Here is a 23,837-nt window from a genome sequence, read left to right as displayed (position 1 = left end):
AACGGTCACCTCAAAAATATGTGCAGTGTCTCTCTGAGTGGCCATAGATATATATTTTTCAGTATGTGATATAAAAGGATGGTTTTCGACTGCGCAGTCGCGCAAATTCTTTCTTTTTTTTCTCCCAAAAAAAATTGGTAAAGATTTTGTACCAAAAAAGGAAAATTTTATTACACGACTGTAGTTAAAAATATGGAAATGATACCACCATTTTGTATCTAAGCCCTTTTCGAAAAACATAAAAGGGACACCTCCTCCCTTTATACCCCTCCCCCAGGATGGCAATCCACAGCTATGAGCCTGAAAATGGGGACAGAAATTTGACTTCCCCCCCCCCATCACCCCCCCCCCCCACATAAAAAAACTGGCTACACCCCTGGACACTTTCCCTTTGTTAATAACCCAAGCACAATGAAGCAATGGAAATGCATGATGTCACGACCATAAGACAACCATTTGGATCAAACAGATACAAGGTTGAACAAACGGAGGTATAGTCTCATGATGACCAACTCATCTGCTAAAGTAGTATACCCATAGCTGATTTTCAAAGTGATCGATTCAGTTGAGCCCCCTCTATTGGCCAGCACCTAATATGACAGTGAAGTCATGGCCATTTTATCCATAGCTCCACGAGGGTTCTTGAACGTTTAAATTAAAGTAGGATTTCATTTGACGAACTCCTTTCGGAAATCATCACATCATAGCATCAGAACCCGTCTCCATCCAAGAAAGGCCGTAAAAACTCCCTTATTCAACTTCCTAAGCGATGTGTCAAATTAATTGAGATTTGTCAGTAAGCAACTTGGAGGTACAAATTACCATGAATCTAGAGTGATCCTGGGTACTTCCGGTATTATGCATTTCCAGAAAGTCAACTGCTTAACTTTTCATTCCCTGTAGGGAGGGCAGGTTTCTGTTTATACTATTAATGTAGGCTTATCTCTTCTAGTCTTGTAAAAAACCAGGAGCATTATGATTACAATTCCCATCTACGAGAACTATGTGCACTAACACTAAGACAAATGTGACGTCATTTGCATGAATAACCTGTGCTATGGTTGAGTGGATACAGGTGGTGGTATTAGAAGAAATGAAGCCGTACATCTGGGAGGTTATGGGTTCATGTCCTGGTAGGCTCAAGTAACAAGAGTTTCTTTGTCCAGCAGAAACCCATGTCCCCCCCCCCCAATTTGAAATGGTTTCCTATTTGCAAAAACTATCCAAAGTGAGCTAAAAAATGTTAGTTATTGATTTATAGTTATTTATTGAAGATTAAGTTATACAGTATAATCCGTTCAGTTTTTTCCGCATGATCATACACATTTCGATAATATCCACAGGAACTCTTGATAGGTTTCACTCAATGTAAAACCGTCATCAGCATACGGTTAAAGATGTAAGGGAAGGCTGGAGTTAAGAAGTGGATCAAGTTGTTAGGTTTTTGTAATCAGGCTCTATCTTAATTGAAGTTTACTCAAAAAGTATCCCCTGAGAGTATTTTAATATGCTGGTTTATAACACACCAATATACACTACACAGGAGTAAATTCTGCACTCTCATACCCTCCACAAAATGTTGAGGATTGAAACAAATTAATTACGAATTAACCTTCATCATGGACTTAGGACCGGGGGGGGGGGGGGTGGAAGGGGTCAACTACCTTTACTTTGAAAAGTGAGGGGTGCACGGGTGGGTTAGGAGTATGATTTCCTTATCAATTTTCTGACTAGGATTGCTCCAAACATCATTGATGGATCCTTTAACTGGATTGACAAGCAAAGAAGAGGGTGCCAGGCTGAGGTAACCAAAATATTTTTTCTTTAATGAACAATATCATGTTCAATTTATTAGGACATTTCATTTTGATAAATATCTAAGGAAAATTGTGCTTTATTTAGAAGAAATCAAGGTTAAGAAGTCACAACAGGCAGGGCATCATTCCATTTTGTCACTTGTGATATCATAGTGCCAATACTGTTAGGGTCATGGGTGACACCTTTTTAATTCTTTTCCATTTGATTTTCATTCTTTCAGAAAGAATAACAATAGTGTTGCACTAAAAACTACCCTCGCTATAGTGTTATAGTGTTTTCATTCTGCATGTGCAGATCTGCCAACCTTTTGAAATTTGAAACTTTCCAGTTCTTCCAAACCAATAACTTGCAACAAATTTGTATTTTTGGGGGAAAGAACACGAAAAAGACCTGCAAACAAAATCAATCATAACTAAATGCAAGAATGAAAAGTGTACATAGAACTAACTTAGTGAATAAGCCCACTATACGTTGTTTATGAGAACAGTCAAATAGTAGGCAGGCCTAGGCCAAGTACTGTCAGTAATCAGTAACAACAGGTCTTAAAGAAAAGTTTCAAATTACTCACTATTTGGTGAGCATGACCAAAGTTCTAATCGCCAAAAAGTAAAATTCACTTGCCACTGAATGACTGATATCGTTGTAGTCTACATTAACCAGCGTACTACTAGAATTGTCCTAATACAATGCTAATGAAAGTTCATAGGCCACTCATACTTGAACGTTTTAAGTTACGCTCAGTTAGGCCTAGCCTAATAACATTACCTCTACGCACCTCGGGAAACATTTATAGGTAATGCTCAGATTGATATTCAGAAACGAAAAGTAATTAAAGAAATCGTAAAGGCATGTGAATGGTTCATTTACATGATGACAACACCTATTTTGTCCAATTCAAATGGTCATCACCAAGGCCTCGTCATGGCTACTGTTCGAATGTAGTTAGGCCGGTTAACATTACGACGAAGTCCAACGTTAGGCTAAGTACGTCATAACTAGATAGTTGGTCAACAAGATTTTTTCATTGGAGATCAGTAATTGACACATTTTTATTACTTGCCATACATCCTGTTATGTTACAAATCCCTAAAGCTCAAACACCATCTTCAGTTATAAATGGCAATTCTAAATTAAATGTGTTCTATGATATTCTATGGCAATCTGAACAAGTTTTGAAGTTCTTAAACACTTACCCCATCTCCAATTCCCATGGATATTGGTCGTTGACATAAATCAGCTTACAATTTAAACACCAAGTCCAAACGAACAACCGTGTATTCACCACATCTATGATAACCATTAGCATGGTCACTGGGGTACTTCTAAGGGCCAAATAAGGTCGGTTTACCATTGTTCCAGTCATCTATTATTATCACTACGGTCTTCGGATATCACGCATTCGTTGGGGACAAACAGTACTTTTCATGACTTCTCGTACGATATACGGAAATGCCTTACTAGTTGGCAGCTTTGCAGGATTCAGAAAATGTTCATAGCAACATCCAAGATAACCACTCAAATTAATCATGCGTAATTCGTATAAATTTCTCTATCACACAGATCAATGGACAACGTTGGATTTCCTTCTCCTATGTGAAGATTTCATTTCAAAAAGAGTCTGAAGCAGAGAAATAAAACTAACTATAAAATTGTCCACAAGGGTCAGTATCTATTAACCGTTTCAAATGTAAGACATAATAATGGCAGAGTGCTTGGTTTTCATACACATACCACAGGAAAATACCATACAAGAGTCAAAGAAAGGGTGGGCTTATTATAATGACAACATGACCATCAAACTACCATATTTCCCTCAAGATTATACATATGGTGCGATTGCACCAATGAAAAATCCTTACAATGAACACCTCTAAAGTTTGTAATTTTAAAATCAGATGAAAAAACAAAAAAAGTTTTAAAAAATGTTTTCCATTCACTGAAATGAGAATTCCTACATGAAGGTATGAAATTAAGGTGGTTATTACTTCAAATATTTTTTTTCTTTTTTTTTTGGTGTTTTTTTTATTTTTTTATTCTTTTACTACAATCATTCCAAGTAACCAAAAGTTACAGTGACGAAAAGCCCACATGCCTTTTTCTTCTTTTTTTTTTTGTAATAGTATTTTATTAACCATTTTTTCTTTTTGTTGAAGTTTTGGTTTTTGCAGGGCATGCACAATAAGCCATACATAGATCAAAGGAGTACTAAGACAGATCTAGAGAAACTGGTTAAAAAGGGAAGTGAACTCGAACAACTCAAAACTTAAAAACAGAAAATATTTCTTAAAGATTGACCAAACACTATATATATATAATGATAATAATAACAATACAAAGGACTTTTAAAAATTGGTTACATTTTGCGCATCAAAATATATAGTATGAAAAATTGTGAATTGCATTATTTTTGTAACAATTAACATGATATCAGCTTTGGAGCGCAACAGATAGCAGCATTAAAGTAAACTGAGAGCTGAAAGAGGGCGCTACAGATAAAATATCCAAAGAAACAAAAAGGGGTCATTTTTTTCCATATTATTTTTCTTTGTTTTTTTGTTTTTAATTACCATAACAAAAGCATTTCAAGGCAAGCAGATTTACATGAAAACCCCTCGTCACAGACAGATGGCAATAATGTTGATGACGATGCTCCAATCTGAATTAATTCAAAGATAAGGCAATTCACTACATCACATCGTTGATAGTTTAGAAACCCATGTCACATAAACAGCTTTGATGAAATTAGAAGAGAGAAAGAAAGTAGAGTGATAGGTCATTAAAAACAATAGAGAGGAAAAAGAATCAAAATTGATTTTAAGAAAATTGTTCTTAGTGTTAAAAAATCTAAATATTACAATGAATACAATCACACTGAAAGGTTTGACCCAAAAAATCACAGCTTTGACCTTAAAAAGTTTGGAGGAAAATAAGAAAAAAAATCAGAAGAAAGAGAGAAGAAGTAAAACCCATGATTGTAAAAGAGGGGACTGGGACGACAGTAAAAGAGGGATGATATAAAAGAGAGCCGCAAAACAACACTTGCAACTCCAAATCTGCATCTACACAAACATTACCACAGCAGTCGCTTGGAACAAGAAGAGTTAAAAACAGCTTAAAGGCGAGGTTGGCAATCTCTCCGCCCCGCCCCGCCCCCTCCCCCACCCCATTCCCTGTGAAAGAGTAAGCTTAATGGTTCTCTGAAATACAATATACCAAACCATATCCATCATTTGTTTCCAGCAAGGTACTGAAACTTGTAGAAAACTTTAGGACCAAGCCTAGCTTTGATAATAATAACCCATAACCATCAATGCTGTTAATTAACCATATTATGAAATCTGAAGACTTGGAAGTTATGTTTAGACGTAAAAGTCTGTATGACACCCAGCAAATATTCAGGAGGACAAGTCATACTTTGCTATAACGATTTTTCTCCATTAGCACTAAATCTAGAATGGTATTAGCTATCTGTGTAGAATAGCTTTTATATCGTGAAAGCTGTTAACCATACTATCATATTCTAAGACAGCCTCCTTAGCTCCCCCCCCCCACCCCCAACACTGGTCTCTGTTGGCTCTACCTCTCCCTAATTTCTGCTCTAGCAGCATGATAATCTGATGAGATAAGATATTGTAGATGTGAAGGGTGCTGAGAGTCAGTTAAGAAAAGCCATACCCACTTAGCATCATTATAGCTAAAAATACCACATTTAGTAGCTGTAGCAGCATCAGAAACATGCACAACTCCTCGCAACAACAGTTCCCTACTCACCCCCCCCCACCACCCCTCCCCAATACCATCCCCTAGCAGAAAGTTTCAAGCCAAAGAAACAGAGAGAGACAATATTTCAGGAATCTAAAGAGAGAAACCAGACTGAACAAACATCAATGTACCGTGCCAAGGAAAGAAATTACAAACATGAGCACCATTGCTGATATTATTTTTTTAGTCAATTTGCACTTTTTTCCATGATATTTTTTTCCGACAATTTTTTCCAGTTTTTTTTCTTTTTAATTTTTTTTTTTTTACAAATTCCAAAAAGCTGATGTTTAAGCTACAGGGTCAAAAATGTTCCATTGTTCTACTTTGCAAAAACACAAAGGACTAGTTTGGTCCCAATTATGCTGAGTGTTACACACACAAAAAAAACACTCAAATGTTACAGTAAGTAATATTCATAATGCTTTACACTAACATGCACAGTAGTTTACAAACTCATTAAGAGCCTGTCATTTCTCAAATCAAGAGTTGACAAACTTTGGCTTGTGAACAACCACAAGCTTTAAAAACCACAAGTTTTTTTTTTCTCTTATTCTTCTTCTTAACTTTGAATAAGTATACATGAAAAAATAAACTTGAAAATGAATGACTGGGCTATTCCACATCAAGATGAAAAAAGAGACAAAGCCCAGATCTACCTGATCTTAAAAATGACAGTAAAAGAATGAAGAGTGGAAAAAAAAGTGTTTTGTAATTTATAGTCCTTGTGTAGGACTTTTCCAGTTGTAAAAGCATTTGAAGAAAAGGTAGAATTGGTCCTTCACACAAAACTGCTAGATTCCCATGTTACATTTACAGATGTCAACATCTCCATATGAGGAGAATGGCTGCTATCTAATCTGGGCTTATAATTCATATCAACTATTACTTTTACCTGGCATCTCCCTTGTTCCCCCTTCTCCTGTTCCTTCTGTTATCTGTTTCTTTTGTTGCATGTGACTAATTACCAGTCCATTATTAAATTTAAATCAGACTTACATACTTATTTGGCTTTCTTTACAATCAGAAGACAAGCCATTAAGTAGTGTGGGCACGGGCACTGGTGTCGTAAATTATTTAAATACCTTTTCGACAAAAGAAATATTGAGAACACTTTACATTGCAATTTTTTCCCCTTCAATAATTTTCATCCTTGATGTTATTATTAATTTGTATCTACTTATTGATTTAATTTATTCCAAGGCTGGCATGATTTCCAAAAAGATATATTTTTTTCTATTCCTATGTTCACAATCCTCCTGATCTCAGGTAGGAAACTTTGTTATGAAAATGAGCATATGGACAATCCACTAAAAGCACACACCATTATTGTACCTCCCCCATACCCCCCTCCTCCAAAGGATAGAAAAATTATAAATGTCCTATTTGTTCAAATTTAAAGTGACGGTCTGCCTGACACTAATACTGTAGCTTCAAATTATAGCAGTGGATACGATATTTAAATTCTTTTCTTTCTACTCTCTCCAAAATTGTATGAGTTGGAAAACAACAGCTATTGCACACTATTCCTTGTTTTATCTCCTTTCATACTTTGCACAGGGAAAACATTTTGAAACTTTTGAATCAGGAGATTGGTTTATCTATGACTTGTAAGCACTCCCCCAGATCACTCCCTCTCCCCCCCCCACCTCCTTGCACCCACTCTGATTCCTATAACCCCTGTCATATTAGCCACATACTTTACTGTTTTCTTTTCTCTCTTCACTAATTCACCCACAAAATTTCTGACATAAAAGTGGCTTGGTATGTTTTCAAAGTTGCCATGGATTAATAGCTTTTACACACAGCCAAAGTTATTGCAATTTGAAACCAAACACCTGAAATCCATCAACATATTGATTTAGAAGAATTAAGATTTCCTTCCAGCCAGGAGGAGCTTTGGCATTCTTTTCTATAGTTGTAAATAACAAGAAAAAGTGATCACAGAAAATTGGTAACAATCAAACCATCTACATAAATATCTAATAAATCTACAGATTGATCTAAAAACAGCGAAAGACCACCTACTTCCAACAGTGCACCCATGATAAAGAGAATATTACAAAAGATATGACACCCCTTAAATCAACTTGTCCTTGCCGCATCGAGAAAGCAGATGACCCTCGAGAGGGCCACTACTGAGTTGTTAACAAAAAAACTGCTGGAGTAGGTTTTTTATTTAAGAGATGAAAAGAAAGGTCCATGACAAACAAATTGAAAACGGCAGTCATCTTCGAATTAGTGCATCGGCTAGGCCGTTTCTATAAGAAACAATCACACTTTATTTATAACATCTATACAAGAAAAAAAAAAGGAGAAAATGGAGAAATTGCACATTAGTCCTTTTGCTTTTACCACAAAATGTTTTTTCTTTCAGTGATAATAAAAGAACAAAAAAATAAAAAAGAAATTACAACACTGTTTTGATTCATATACTGTCCTCAATTGTTCAGTGCAATTGCAAAGAGCACTTTAAAAAACAGTGGCAATTCAGAAAGGCTTCTTCCTTCTATTACAAAAAAAAAAAAAAAAATTAATGGGTAAATATTGAAATATTTAAAGATGTCAGTCCTTTCCAACTTACCATGCATTGTAACACCCCCAGCAGGGTGCCACCCAAATGGGAAAGAAGCCACACGAATGTACAAATGTCAAACTGTGATATTGCCACTACTAACTTTTGACCTTTCTTCATTGAGCCCACCCTACACATCCCTCTTGAGTAGCACATGATGCAACCATTGTTCACACAAAGATGGAGAATCTTAAGAGTAATCGAGTATATATATAAAACATAATAATAATAATAGTAATGACCATAATAATTAAAAAAAAAAATCATAATACATGTACACTTCTTTGAACTGTTTTGTATCCAAACTTAAAACATGCGAATTTAACGTTCTGACTCAGGCCAGCTTTCGATTCCGTGCGCAACCTATTTAAAAAAAGACTAAAACCGAACCCACACTGTCTCTGTGAAAGTGTGTCAAGGTGATTTTAAAAGTTTAACACAATCCACACACAAGAGTGAACATTACACCACCTGAAAGTACCAGCAGTAAGTAGCCAAACAAAAAAACCTGTTCCCAGACACACACTCAAAAGCCAATCTCACAGAAACTTGAAAGTACTATTGTCCTCTGCTGTCTACAACAACGATTGCTTTCGACTTTTCACTCTCTTGAAATTGAAACTCTTAACACCGCTAGTTTCTTTGCACCATCTTTCTCTGCTCTAGCATCTTTTCCAATAAGCCCTTCAAGCCCTTTCCCTTTCTTAAACGTCTCTTCCACAAATCGCAAGTTTTTCTGTTTTTTTCTTAAATGACAACAAGAGAGTATTTCCACAAATTCAAGAAACTGAACGATAAAACATCCTTGTCAGAGTGGCCTCCAAGAAAACGAATGGAGTCAAGATTTGTTTTCCCTTTCCTTAGACGAAAAATTTACCATGTGATTATAAAAGACGTTACACCCAGTTCCTCTGGCTTATTAATCATTTTTGCCCCCTAAGTTTTCTATTTATTTCATTTTTTGAGTCAGTGAAAAACGCTGTGTCATTTTTTTTCTAGTTGCACCTCTCTTCTCAATCGAGCAAACAAAACATCAACAGCTGCTACCCAGAGGAACAGAGGGAAGGAGAGATGGGGACATCATCGTTAAATGATCGTCTGACGGATGATCCAACTCTCCACTCAATGTCAGATGACTTACTCACACACAGCCTACACTGGTGGTGACTGTCATCCAAATCATGACAAAATTATGGTTACAAAAAGGCTACCGTAAACAGGCCCGGACCGAATCAGAGACCAGCGGCGGTTCACGGTTCCCTTTACACCAAGTTGTACTCCTTAAGATTCAGTTGTAGGATGGTGTCCTTCACTGCTGCAAAGACAAACCGGATGTTCTCTGTGTCTGTAGCACAGGTGAAGTGGGAGTAGATGATCTTGTCACTGTCAGGATTCAGCTCCACAAACATCTTCAGGATGAACTCCCTGGCAGCGGTTGCATCCCGTGGTGGGCCTGAAGAGGAAGGAGAGAAAAAACAAAGCAGAAAATATTTGAAGGAACATTTATATATATAATTGTGATTGAGTTACCTCATTCAATGAAAAATGTGATGCTTGTAATATACATGCCGTGTATGACAGTCCAACGCAAGTCCTACTGGATTAAACGAAAGAGCTAACGGTTTCAAGCTCGGACTATTATAGCTTGTAGGCCTACTCTGAACTATGTTGTAGGAGAAAATTATCGGGAAGCTTTTTTCCAACAGCTTAAATATCACAATTTAACCGACAAGGTTAAAACAAAGTTGTAATTAAGGAGTCTCTCCATTAGCAAGTTATTTGCATGAATAGAATATCTTTCTCGGGCGCTTTTGTCGTACCAGGTAGGGATGACTACAATCAGGGGAAATATTCCCATGCCAACAAGAGCACTTTTCTTCTAGAAAGTACACACAAATTATAACAACAGGAGATAAACCTCACCAGGCAATTTGTAGATGCACATTACCATGCCAACAGAGCACTTTTAAATTGACTTGGCCTTTTCTTTGGTATTTTAAAGGGAGACAAATTCATAGAAGTAACGTCACATTCTCGTCATGTCAGTGTCATATCATACATACGACTCAACAAAAGTAAAATTCACTGCAAAACCAACACTTCAAGAACTATCACAAAACTGAACTATTTTTTTTAATACATATTTTGTAAATGAGAGAGCGGAATTCATGTGTCAACTTTTTAATACCACTTTGCAGGGAATAATTTTAAATTTTGTGTCGTATTCTTTACGGCTCTGCACCTTGTCTCTTATGAAATGTATTGGTTACTGCATAAAAAGTGCTATACATAGTGGCTATACATAGTTTATCTTTGGACTTGTATAGCATCTTGACCATTTTACTATGGATAAATTATTCACTGCTAGGGGCCAATCCTTATTGCTTGGACTTAAGCAAGGGGAGGGGGGGGGGTGTAATACAGGTAATCACAATGTTCTGAATGTAGGGTATTTGAAGTTATAAATCAATGAGCTTGCAAGTCATTTCCTAGACACTCAACTTTCAGCTTATCTTTGCTAGAATACCTCTGGCTCCCCCTCCACCAACCCCCAAAAATGATGTTTTGAATCCCCAAAACAATCACAGAAGTGTAAACTAAGTGAAGGGAAGGCCTTTTTGGACGAAAAGTCTACAACAATTCTCGCAGTGTATCTTCTGAATGGTATATCCTTTTGCAAGTACTTTGACTTTTTCTAGCATATCAAAAGAATCAAAATGTATACTGTTGAAACTTTTGTAGCATTAATACAGGGGTAGAGGACTAGAGGTGTTTGAACTGTGGACCTAAATGAGCCCAGCTATCATTAAAACACACCCAGACACCATAACCCCCCAAAAAATTGCTATACCTCCGTTAGATGAAAGTCTAACAAGGCTGCCTCCCCTGCTTCAGTGTCCTCAATACTTTCAGTCAGGATGTAGGTTTTAATTGTTGCTTGCAGAGATTAAACCCATATATATATATATATATATATATATATATATATATATATATATATATATATATATATATATATATACACAAGAAAACAAACAGAGCACCAAAGTCTGTAGATTGAGTGATGACTCAGTTGTCAATCAGTGATCATATTTTGTTTCGAGATGCCTGTTGCTGTCTGTTGTCGTCCACTGATTGCTGCATATTACTCTCCATTCAGCTACTCACTCTAGGGATCAAATCAGCTACAGAAAAACTGACTGGGAAATTCGAAAAGAGCTAAGGATAAAAACAAAACTCCTCCTAAACTCACTTCCCCTGGTGCTTGAGGAATGATATATGCAGACTTGATGCTGGGGTGTGATGCCTTCTTACATGGTATATGCAGACTTGATACTGGGCTGTGATGGCTTGTTACATGGTATTTGCAGACTTGATACTGTAGTGAGATGCCTTCTTACATGGTATATGCAGACTTGCAACATATGAATAGCTCAGTTTGGCAGGGCATAGGACATGAAGCCCTCAGGTCCTTTGGTTCCAATCATGATCTAACTACAACCTTTCTTTGCTCTTTCAAATTGCATTATTTTAGCACTAAGTGGCTTGACAAGATAGCCTTACAAGTTATCAGTAAGAACTACTATTTTATTATGGGCTAAAAAAAAAGCCAGTTTGTTCCAAAGGGAGTCACATAAAAATTAAATTGTGTGCGCCCTTTAGAAGGTCGGAGAAAAAAATAACAGGAACATAGCCCAGCTATGCCTATATACGTACCATCGTAAGAGGGAAAGTAATCTACAAGGTGCGAGTGCAAGATTTTTTCTTCGAGTAGATCTTTTTTATTCAGAAACAGGATCACTGATGAATTTTGAAACCAAGGGTAAGTGATGATAGTGCGGAATAATGCTTTACTTTCTTCCATTCGATTCTGTAAGGGGAAGAGAACAAGTAGGAAATAGTTGTTAGATTGTAACAGTAAAGGGAATATAGTCTAATTCTTCTTCAACACAGCAAAACTCTTCTTTTGCAATAAAACTTAAGAAACTCCTGGCCTATATCGCACGGAAAGTTTGCTTGTCCTACAAATCAGTTTTGCTGAGGCCATCAGACAACCTGTGAGATTCCCCCCCCCCCCCCATACATTTCTCTATATGGTAAGAATGCCAATGATACAGTGATTACTATATTGTGTTTAATTTAACAGTCTGTCTACAACACAACCCATTAAACCTCGGGAAAGAGTAAACTATATGCTCTAAATCAAACAAACTCCCCTGGTATGAACACACATCTATCAGTTGGCTATCACCAGCACAGGGCATCAAGACATTCCACACCAATTTAAGCAAACATTTTGGTTAGGGTCACAACTACTTTGTTATCAATCCCATTTCCTTGTCAGAATGGAATAGATGTGTCTAACACAATGGGTAGGAGAGAGCCATTACAGGCCTTGTTCACTTTAGAGAACACAACGAGAATCAGGATCTTGTCTCCCACCCCCGCCCCCCTCCCGAGGTAACAAGGCTAATCTCGGATGCATCCTCATTTAAGAGAGCAAGGTGGATCGACAATAAACGACAGAGCAATTATGCAATCACAAAAACATCACAATGATTGTTTACAAGTCATTGATCCCCTGAGCATCCACACTACTATCTTGACCCCACTAGCAGGGTCAGGATCCTCCCTGACAGGGAGATCAGAACTGTGGGGTCTGATCCTGAGTACTCCAGCATCCATACTACAATCTTTATCAACCTTGGGTTCTCAAATGTGGACTTCTCGGTAGGTATGGATGTTACAAGGAATGATGACTGCCTATGTGGATGCTGAATGATGCTAGGAATCAAGAAACAGGACACACTTACCTCACTGTCTGATTCCACAAGAACTTGGTCATATTCAGATAAGGCGACTAGAAACATTATGGACGTGACATTCTCAAAACAGTGAATCCATTTGCGTCTTTCTGATCTCTGACCACCTACGTCTACCATCCTGAATAAGACAAGAGAGAGGCAAAAAAAATCAATTCTATTAGATCATGGACAAACAAACCAATTACATAAACGGTGCATACACATTGGATATGCTCATGTATCTGTGACGTCGCTAAATAGTGATATGTATCAATATGCACAGAAGACCTGAAAAAGGCATAGACTCGCCATTGTGGTACATTTGGATGGAAGAGGAACTTGGGCAGACCCCGAATGTGGGATAGGTGGCGCAGTTCTACAATGTTACGGCTTTAGTAGGTTAGGTAGATGAGGAAAGAGACGGGTAAGAGAATAAGAAAGTATATCTCACCCATTCAAAGTGTACTGGCTACTCTTTTGCTTTAAATGCAAGGTTAAGTATTTTAGCCTCCACAGATGAATTGATAAAAACAAAAATTCTGTTCTAAAAACACAAAATTCTGTTCTAAAAACACAAAATTCTGTTCTTTTTTACACATTTATTTCATTCTATTGCACAAATATATGAAAACTAACAAACTTCTCTAAGATACTTCAGGCATCATCCAATGTACATACAGGCCTACAATTTCAGGAACTTGCTAAGGAAAGAAGCCAGTGCTCATGAAATCTACAGGTCGGCCAAAGTCAAGTTCTCCCTGATGTTTTCCTGAATTAGTACATTCGATACATGTATGTCAGTTACTAATGCACACAAGTCTGAAAGCAGCCCACTAATATTTGCTGATAATCAGCAGTAAGATAGGGCCTTACTTATAGCTACTGAAATCATGCCGATTCATTGACTGACAATTGTCGTTAACCCACTTATCGTGTGTTGACAATGTGTTGACCTACTAATCACTTGTTAACCTACTAATCACTTGTTAACCTACTCATCATGTGTTGACCTACTCATCATGTGTTGACCTACTCATAGTGTGTTAACCTACTCATCATGTGTTAACCTACTAATCACTTGTTAACCTACTCATCATGTGTTTACCTACTCATCATGTGTTAAACTACTCATCATGTGTTAACCTACACATTATGTGTTAACGTACTGATCGTGTGTTAACCTACTCATGTGTCAACCTACTCATCACGTGTTAACCTAAGTACTAATCATATGTGAACCTACACATCATATGTTAACGTACTGATCGTCTGTGAACCTACTCATCATGTGTTAACCTACTAATCACGTGTTAACCTAAGTACTAATCATATGTGAACCTACACATCATATGTTAACGTACTGATCGTGTGTTAACGTACTCATCATGTGTTCACCTACTCATCATGTGTTCACGTTCTCAGTGCCTACTGCCAGAGTTATTGCCATTACCTATTTTTTCCTACCAGTTGGCCAATGGCAAACTCTAATTGCATTTAGTGTGTACAATAAATAGTCCAAATTTAATATCCAGCTGACGTTCACTAATATGACCACCTACCTGAAAATAATAGAGTCTAAATCGAAAGGGTATTCAATAATTCCTGTCGTGGGCACTCTTACTCTCAATACATCCTGTTCTGTTGGTAGGTAATTTTGATCTGAAATTCTTTTAAGATCACTAAGGTAGCTGAAAAGAAATAGAAAAGAGAGAAAAATGGTTAAGTACAGAATCACTGCATACAATAAGAGAATAGCCCAGGATATTGTTTATGTCATAAAGGTTAACAAACAAAGGATAACTACATACTTGAGATATTGAACTGTAAACCCAATGAATAATGACAAGTGTGGTATCCACAAATAGTACCTACACTTAAATATTTTCCAACAACTGATGGAAACTATGTGTCATTGGTAGTGCATTTAAACCAGAGAGAAGCCCCATCTCAACCTGTTTCATGCCATATTAAGAACATAAACACCATAATTCAAGTATCCAGTTTTCAAAGGTTAACCAGCAAGTCAAGCCTCAGTGCTACAAACAATGTAAGAACATACTAACAATAACTGTAGCATTCACTGCAAAAGACAATTTGAGTTTTGAAGATTTTTAGTGACAAGCAAAGGTGCTTGCTTATCACACCCTACAGTATTCAAGTTTGACAGATCTAAGGTTTATCTTCAAAGGGAATACCATGTTTACAAGAAAAAAAAAAAAATTAATTGGTAAGTTATGATCTTCAACTTTGATTCCTTTTGACCTCAAATAAATAACAACTGACCTCCATGCAAGAAATAAGTGTTCTTTGGCTTATGACAATGGTTCTACTTCTGCATACTAAGTGTGACATTTAACCTGTCTTGACCTCAAAACACATTAACTTGACTGCATACAGTACGTTAGGTTACTTGTCTGCCTGAGACAGACTCAACATTACAGGTATGCCACTTAGTATACATGTGATACTACAGAACACATATATGATGTACAGTACATTGTTCTTAAACACAAATCATGTTCTAAGAACAGAAGGGAAAGCAGCACTTGGAATTTGGGACGAAAATGTGCCAGATTTTTAAAAGCCAACTATGTGGCAGAAATTGATAATTCAGTCCTCCTAAAAGCAGCCATTAATTCACAATACCATTATTAACTGTATGTGAAGGTTGTGCTTACTGCCTCATTTTATTCATGGATGGATGGTTAGCTGACAAAGGGGACTACGCAACAGTTTAAAGTTATTAATGCATTCATGCTGTACTAATGTACAGTATGCATCTATCAAGTCCAGGATTCCAGGAGAGCGCTGCATTGTGAAGTAGTAAACTTGTACAGTAGTACTTATCGATATGCTGTATTGTGCTAAGACAGTGTACAGTATATACAGTATATATATATATATATATATAGTATATATATAAACAGCATACTGTAATACTGTAGCAACAACAATGTAATGTATGGAGTACCGTATGTAGTATTAGTAGTATTAGCAGCAGTGGGTTTGTCATGTGCAAAGCGAGTGTACTACGTAGAGCATAACGATTGGTAATGTGCATTAGCATAGTCTAACATTTCCATTTGACTTCCAATGATAAATCTGTCAATACAAGAATCAAACATACTGGAACCTTATCATGGATCACTCCCCAGAGCAACCCCCAAAAAGAAGAAAAATATAGAAATCATATTTTTCTCATGTCCCCACGCTGCTACTGACTATTACTATGGTGAGTAGTATGGCTATCAAGAATGGAACAAGTTACAGAAACGAAATGAATCCTTAAAAATAATACTCTACACTTTGAAGTATTAATCGATGTACCCAATAGCACAAGTTTTGGTACACTGCCCATAACTAATATTTAATAACCCTTCTACAGTAAGTGGAATGACTATGAAGTACTGTACATACAGTACAGTACTGTACTGTACATGCAGAAAAATAAATACTTATATACTACTGCATATTACCCAAATTTTTAAAATACTGTATAATGCCCAACTTTTTATCAGCCGAGTGCTAATTAACAATACATATATATTCCTCCCAATATTACTTATTTGTCTAACAAGGAGGGCTCAATGTAATAAATCATCAATCTGCTCTTAAACAGATCTGAGGGGGGATGTCAAGGACCAGTAAGAATGTGAGTGTGCAAGAGATGATCATACCTCAATGATGATGATTTTACACACCTCTACAAAACCTTATAAATACTGGTACCAACGCCACATGTACTGTACACACCCAATACTGTCTAACAGTGTGAAAAGACATCTAGGCTACTAATCTTACACTGTGTACCAGCAACATACAGAAATCCTATGGAGATTCACTGAATAAAATTAACAATAGGAGTCAATGGACCGTCACAGAGAAAAGCTGTATCCTGGACATTAATCAGTGCACTGGCAGTGTACAAACAAACAACAAAGGACCAAGGAGCGTGGTCTCATGCACCTAAAGTAACATCTATTGTGTAGAAGAGTTGTATTTTAACTCCAGAATGCTAAGCATGGTATCTTTGACTCATAAACTGAGTAATATTGACTGGATCACACAGATCACACAATCCAATCTTATTTTCTTGATACTGACTGATGTGTTATAGACACTAGAAAGTCCACAGGTTTAGTCAGAGGTCTTGTAAACACTGAGGTGAATACACGAATCACATCTTCAATGAACCTATGAGCGCGGATACTTACCTGTCTCCAGTCTACTTATGCACTTTCCTCATCTACCATATAGTACTAAACTGGTTATATTTTAGCACTGTGCTCCCAATCATACATCAGGCACTCTTCCTTCAGAGGAAAAGCAAATTTTACTTCCTGAATGGTAGCCTCGTATGATGGATGACAAAAGTGCATAGTAGACAGGAGAGAGGTTAGAGAGAATCCAAGTAAATTAACAAGTTCATACAGAGGTCCGTATTACAAATTATTATGTTTACCGACTTTGACCTTAAAGGAGCTTTTAAGTTTGGAGGAAATAATAGAGAAATTACTTTATTTCCCAACATAGAGACAAAAGAAATTAATACCATGTTGACCGATGGAAATATAGCTTTTCTCATGTAATATTGAAATAACAACTTTACCGTACCACAGAATCAGTTTACTTGTTTCTATAGTACATGTAATGTCAGTATATGCATACAGTACTATACAGAAAAGCACTGTTTCAACTTTAATAACATGTTGTGTGGGAACTACTGTACATACAGTAGATCTGCAAATATCTCTGTATTCAGACCAATTAAATATCATGTCCCTTGATGTCCTGAAGAATATGAGGTCACTTTTTAAAATAAGACATAACATCAAGGGAAAGACAAAGCCAGCAGAGGGTCCCTAGCACAGCAAAACAAACTAGTACTGAGGGTGTTAAAAATACACTCAAAATGAACATCTTTGTGGTATTCATAGATAGGTCACATAACCATTGCTAACTACTGTTTCTTATACTATGGCCGAGTGGTATGGTTATGTACTTGCCTCAGTTAAAGGATTGCAAACATAACAAGAAACATGAAAATTAGTAAGATTGACAGGTAGCCAAAAATGAACTGTCGTTGTTCATCATTTGTCCGAACTGGTACAAAGTTCCCTCCTAATGCAAATTAAACCAGTATATGGCTCAATGTAAATAAAATAACTTTCAGCACACATCATGATATATGCCAATAAAACGTCTTCTCTTAAAACACTATCTATTGTCTTTGCATTGAACGCATATTGTGTAAGTAATCCATATTCTTCAAACTGATTCTTTGATAGAATTTTCACTTTCCCTTGAGTACAAGCCTGCACCATTAGGATAACACAACAAAAACAACAAAGTTATTCTCAACACATTCAATGCACTGAGAATACAGATTCATGAGCTGATCTTATCACTGCTCAAGTTTCCATCATACATCCTTTATACAAAATATTCTTTACATAAATATATATATATATATATGTATATATATATATATAGTTATAGTTATATATATCATGTAACCTTTCAACCTCCAAAAAGGAAAGTAAAAACAAATAATGAAATGAATCCAGCGAATAATTAAGTGTTTGATTTATTGTTTGATTCTCAAAAAATGTTTTAATCCTATCGTTCAGTTTGTACAAAATTGCTACACATAGTTGCATTGTGTATATAGCAGATTGCCCGTTCTGTAGGGCATTCTTTGATATGATACTGGATGAACGTTTCCCTGAAATCTGAGAATAGGTACACGGTACCCAATGAGGTGATATTGACAGAACGACAATATTCCCGTGACAGGTTTCCTGGAAAAAAGACAGCCCTGTTACAGCATTTTAAAACAAACACTTCTACTTACTACTTTGCTGAATCGGTTAATTGGTATTCTCTTCTCCTATCGTAGCACTCTTGGATGCCTAAATCCTTCCATATAGATTGTATAAAAGTAATATGAGGTTCTTCAAAAGTTGTTACTGTTTCATGGTCGACCAGCCTGACTTCACTTGCTTTTGTCTGTAGGAAAAAGAAAATGAAATTGATCTCTTTTAAATGCAATACTCTACTTTGCATCTTAAATGTTTTATTTCATAATAATGCACAGATGTCAGATACCAAAGCTTGATTTCATATTTCTAATTTTTTTGTTGGGGAGGGGGAGCGGGACAGGAGAGAAAGTGGACAGGATGGTGGCAAGGTTGGAGAACAATGTAGAAAAGATTAACAACTGCAAGGGAGACAGGTTTTGAGGTGCAGTGCAAATGATCATTTTGCAGTTTGCAAACCCACATGGGTAAGATGGAATACATTGGATTGCAATTAGCGTTGTGCGGTAGTGCAAATTTCACACAACCGGTAGTGTTGCAAAATGAATCGCGGTATCGTAACTACTACCAGGGTTTTCCTCAACTTTCATCTTGGGTTCAAAGCACTTAGTTACAAGACTGTTAATGTCATATTTTCAATGGCATAGCCTAGGCCATGTACATACTCATACATACTCAAGCTTAAATAAGCCAAGATTTTAGAACAACTGTCTGTAATGGATTAACAGTGGATTCTTGGCACATTTCCTTGCATTCAAGTGGAAAAACCTGAAGGAAACTCTCAACACCAAATGAGGGGAAGTCATTACCAGACTTTCAAGCAAGAGTCAGTATTCTGACTTGACTTGAACCTAAGCCTTAATAGACAGCAGTAGAAGGATACTATAATGCAGCATTAACCTACAGTATGTTCCATACTACAATCCACGTAGTATTTGTTTCACTTTCACTTCTTTTCACTTTGTTTCACTTCTTTAGTTTACATCTCCTTTCAATTACTTTCCTCAGTTTGTTCTGTAGATCTGCTTTATTATTATATTATGGTGCTAAAGCTCTTGTGAAGCACCTTTCTATCCTATGATGAAATGATGGTAATTAACTTGAATTGCATAATACCTATTGTGTGATACTATACACAGTGGATACAAGCTGTATGCACAGCCCTATGTAAACCACTGTATTCATGCATTCATTACCTTTGTACAGTATTAGGATGAAACTGACACAAATAAGTCACCCTGAATTTTTAGGTGGAGGAATTAATGTCAATCAGAAAGACTGACACAATTTCACATTTCTTTCTTAAAATATGAAAACTTAGGTAGTCCCATTTCACAAAATTATCCATATAGTTCAAGGTATATTTCTTCATTACCATATAAGCTGCATTTTATGAAACTTTCAATAATGGATATTTTATGCATACATATATATATATGTGTGTGTGTGTTTCTGTGAAGTCTGTATGTGACTAAGAAATATTTTAAAAAAATGCTTTTACAGTCAGAAACTGTGGCATTTATGCAAAATGCCAAAGTTTTAAATCATTACTTCCAGTTGCACTCAGCTGATGGATAGGACAGCTGATATAATTTTCTATATTATTACGTATACATATCAATTTTTCAAAAAGGAATATACAGTATGTTTGGTGATATAGTACTGTACAAGGTAGATATTTCAATTCTGGTGTGAATTGAGCCACATTTTAGTATATATTCTACTGTGCAACACACTAAAGAAGTATACAGGATACAGATACAGTAGTGTACCGATCATGATCATGTTCAGATTTGCCATACAAAATATTGGGCAGTACCGTCTAGTTTTGAAAAATAGCCCAAAGTGGGGAATATCGGAAAAGAATCATAGATGAAACATGACTTGTTTAACTTCTTCAATCTACTGTAGAATATAACAACTGGAATGATAAAATAAACTTCCTTTCATTCCACTTAGTGAAAAAGGGATATGAACCGTAGGCAACAAGGTTTTCAAATTTTGACCTCTTTCGATCTCATGTAATCTTTGACCTCTACATAAAACAACATGGTACTTGTTCTTCGGTATATCTACATATCAAATATGCAGTTCAAGGATGATACACTTTTTGAGCTATAGTGTTAATGATCTCACCTCACATCAACAACACACACACAAACAAATTGCATAGGTTACTGTACTTGCATGCCCAAGAAAAACAGAAACTATTCTTTTGGCTGCTATGTACACATGCCAAAATGAAAACGTGGCTAAAAGTGACTTAACCACCTAGGAAATAATGAATCAATGTTCAGCTTGTATTAATCAATGTAAATGTCAGACGTGGCAAGATCAATGAACTTCAGAGGCTCTAAACCGTGTAACAAACTCCATATAACACGTGTACAGTGTTTTTCAAACATGTAATTCAGTCTTGGTGGGTTGATGTAAGTTGGTTTGCCTATAGGTTGATGACATCACAGTGGTCATCAAACCAATCTTTGGGATGAAATGCCTACCTTGCTTAAAAAAATTTGGGGGGAAATTTCTTTTTCTGTGGTATGTGCATTTTCATGGGTACTGTACATGTAGTACTTTTACTCAAACATTGTTCTATTTCAAGATCCTTTACCTTTTTGTGTAGGAGCTGTAACATGATTCTAATTTTTTTTGGCAAAGTATAAAGTCAATGAAGTTGAGAAGTTTCAAAGAGGTGTGTCGCAAACTCTACCCGAACGGTAAAAGCTCAAGCACTGTACTTCAAGGTGATACCATCATCTTTTAGCAGTCAGAAATCTGGGGTCCATGAGATCTGATAATCCTGGGACTGCCACCTTGTTTCATCTACAAGACCTTTGCAAAGTTTATCCTGTATTTCGTCTTACATCTTCTTCCTCCTTCCAGAGTGGCTGACTACTGCTGCTGACTAGGCCTACTATTATATATATAATTATGGTACAGAAATTGTATTCATGCATTGATTAATCTGAGCAGGGGCAACGGAGATTAAAAGCAAGCACGGTATCGCTTAAACTTACTTTATTTTCTGGATCTGCATACGGAATCCTGAGTGTATCCATGGCTCTGATCATTGAATTAATAGCCATAAAAATATTTTGGTACACCAATTTGGTGAAAGTTCTCCTATCTTCTTCTGTGTAACCTGCCCCATGAATAATTCTCATCTGTTTTATGAATGTGCTCTTACCACTTTCGCCTGTGCCTGTGATGGGAAGAAAATTTAAAAAAATAAAGTCAATAGCTTTTTGAATCAAGATATACATGACTGTTTAAGGCCTAAATCTAGTCCATGAAAGAAATCACAAAAGAAATGGGTACAATAGTGTATACATATATTATTAGACAAAAGCACAGAAATATTAGATATGACGCATAATTGACAAAAAAGTAGTTTAGAAAATCTATTGGAATTTTCCGTCCCCCCTGGGGACTTACAATGCACAGTGTAACATTTAAAAGTCAAGAATTCTACGATATATGACTACTGTATCTTGATGTACACATCTACTGTAATAAAGTATCTGTTGTAGTATAAGGTCCTGTGTTGCATTTCTAAAATTGTATAACAGTTCCTTAAAATACACATGTATACAACATACAATTCATACAGTAGATCTACTACTGTTTAATCTCCTCCACTCTTCAATCTTTGTGCAAAATTCATGATACTCATACAATAAAATGCTTTTGTTTATTTTATGTTTTTTAACCATACAGTTCTTCAGTAGCATTATAGCAGAATCCCTGCTTATGCCCATATACAGTAACCTCTTATACAACTCTTCCATTCCACACACACAAATGAAGAACTCTGCAGCTTAAAGAATAAGAGAAACAAATAAAATCTGTCGTAGTATACATCTCTCATACTAGCACAAAGAAACACCATAACATTTATTACACCATCCATTTAGTTCTGCACTTTCAGTAAACCCACTCAATCCTGTAGACTATGCATATCCATACAACACAGTATCTGTACTGTATAGAAAACACCACACTGTGTAGTACTCTCTCAATGGTACTGTACATTCCACACAGCAATGAATGCCCCATTGACTACTCCTATACATTGTCAAGGTACAATACCAAGAAGAACCTCCCAAATGGCAAATTATTACACTGTACATAGCCACTGTCATAGCAGCAGGAATCCTGGTAATGTTGTATTAACCTTGCCTACTACTAGTACTGTACAGTCCTGTGCGAGAGCACTTAATTACACACTGGTTTTCGCAGACAGCCAGCACACAGTATTTGGCATATTGAAATCTCCCGTTCTCTGTGACTTTGTGAATGCAGGGAACACTCACTGTATAGTACATTTAGGTGTAGCCTAGTACTGTACTGAATTAATGTCTAGCTACAGTACAACAACCGTGAAATAAATGGTAACCATTAAAGTAATACCACTATGGGAAAATGCCTACATAATGTTATGGATGGAATCATACTCTGTAATTACTGACACTCTGACTTTCACTTAGTGGAAGAAAAAGTGGGAAAAAAAGTGAAAAAGAAAAGTGAAGAAAGGTGAAAGAAAAAGCGAAAAAAGAAAAAGACATGTCTTAATGAGAACACCTGGAATCTTATCTAGGGTGCTGTTACACTAGATCCGGATCAGATCCCCTGGTGTTATCAGAAGATCATCTCTCCATGGGGTAAACTTATGCATTGATCCGGACGCATTTACACTTCAGTCGTACTCTGATCCTCCCCGCTACGAACCGGATGTTGGATTGGAATTGTGTCATGCCCAGCCGCGGATTGCGTAGTACGTATACTCCAAAACTTTCGTTGTCATGGTGTATAGCCTAAGAGTGACAATACTATGCTATGCAGGGCCCATACTCACTCAAACTACATAGGAATTAGCACATGCATGTTAATACAGAACTGGAATTCCACCCGAGAGTGCATGTGACGAAATGAGTTCACCGGATATCTCGGGTCACTGTTGATACGGAAGTGTTTACATTGCAAAATTGATCTCAACGTCCGGATCAGATCCTGGTCTCTGCCAGCATCAAGCTAGGAGGATCAGATTCTGATCTGAAC

At 36.6% G+C, this 23,837-nt stretch overlaps 1 protein-coding gene across 1 annotated transcript in view; it reads right to left on the bottom strand.

Moving 5' to 3' along the window:
* Positions 1-3,467: 3,467 nt before the first annotated feature.
* Positions 3,468-23,837, bottom strand: part of LOC139966133 (guanine nucleotide-binding protein G(q) subunit alpha-like) — a 32,542-nt gene continuing 12,172 nt past the window's right edge. The window contains exons 2-7 of the mRNA XM_071968855.1: positions 21,797-21,981; positions 18,812-18,966; positions 14,517-14,645; positions 12,967-13,096; positions 11,870-12,023; positions 3,468-9,605 (exon numbers count right to left, since the gene is read on the bottom strand). Coding sequence (XP_071824956.1) covers positions 9,415-9,605; positions 11,870-12,023; positions 12,967-13,096; positions 14,517-14,645; positions 18,812-18,966; positions 21,797-21,981 — 944 coding nt within the window. The 3' untranslated portion in view covers positions 3,468-9,414. The remainder of the gene's footprint in view (positions 9,606-11,869; positions 12,024-12,966; positions 13,097-14,516; positions 14,646-18,811; positions 18,967-21,796; positions 21,982-23,837) is intronic.

This window comes from Apostichopus japonicus, chromosome 4, assembly GCF_037975245.1.
Source record: "Apostichopus japonicus isolate 1M-3 chromosome 4, ASM3797524v1, whole genome shotgun sequence".
NCBI classification, from domain to species: Eukaryota; Metazoa; Echinodermata; class Holothuroidea; order Aspidochirotida; family Stichopodidae; genus Apostichopus; species Apostichopus japonicus.
Note: the sequence above shows the minus strand (reverse complement) of the source record. Positions and strands in the feature narration are given on the sequence as shown.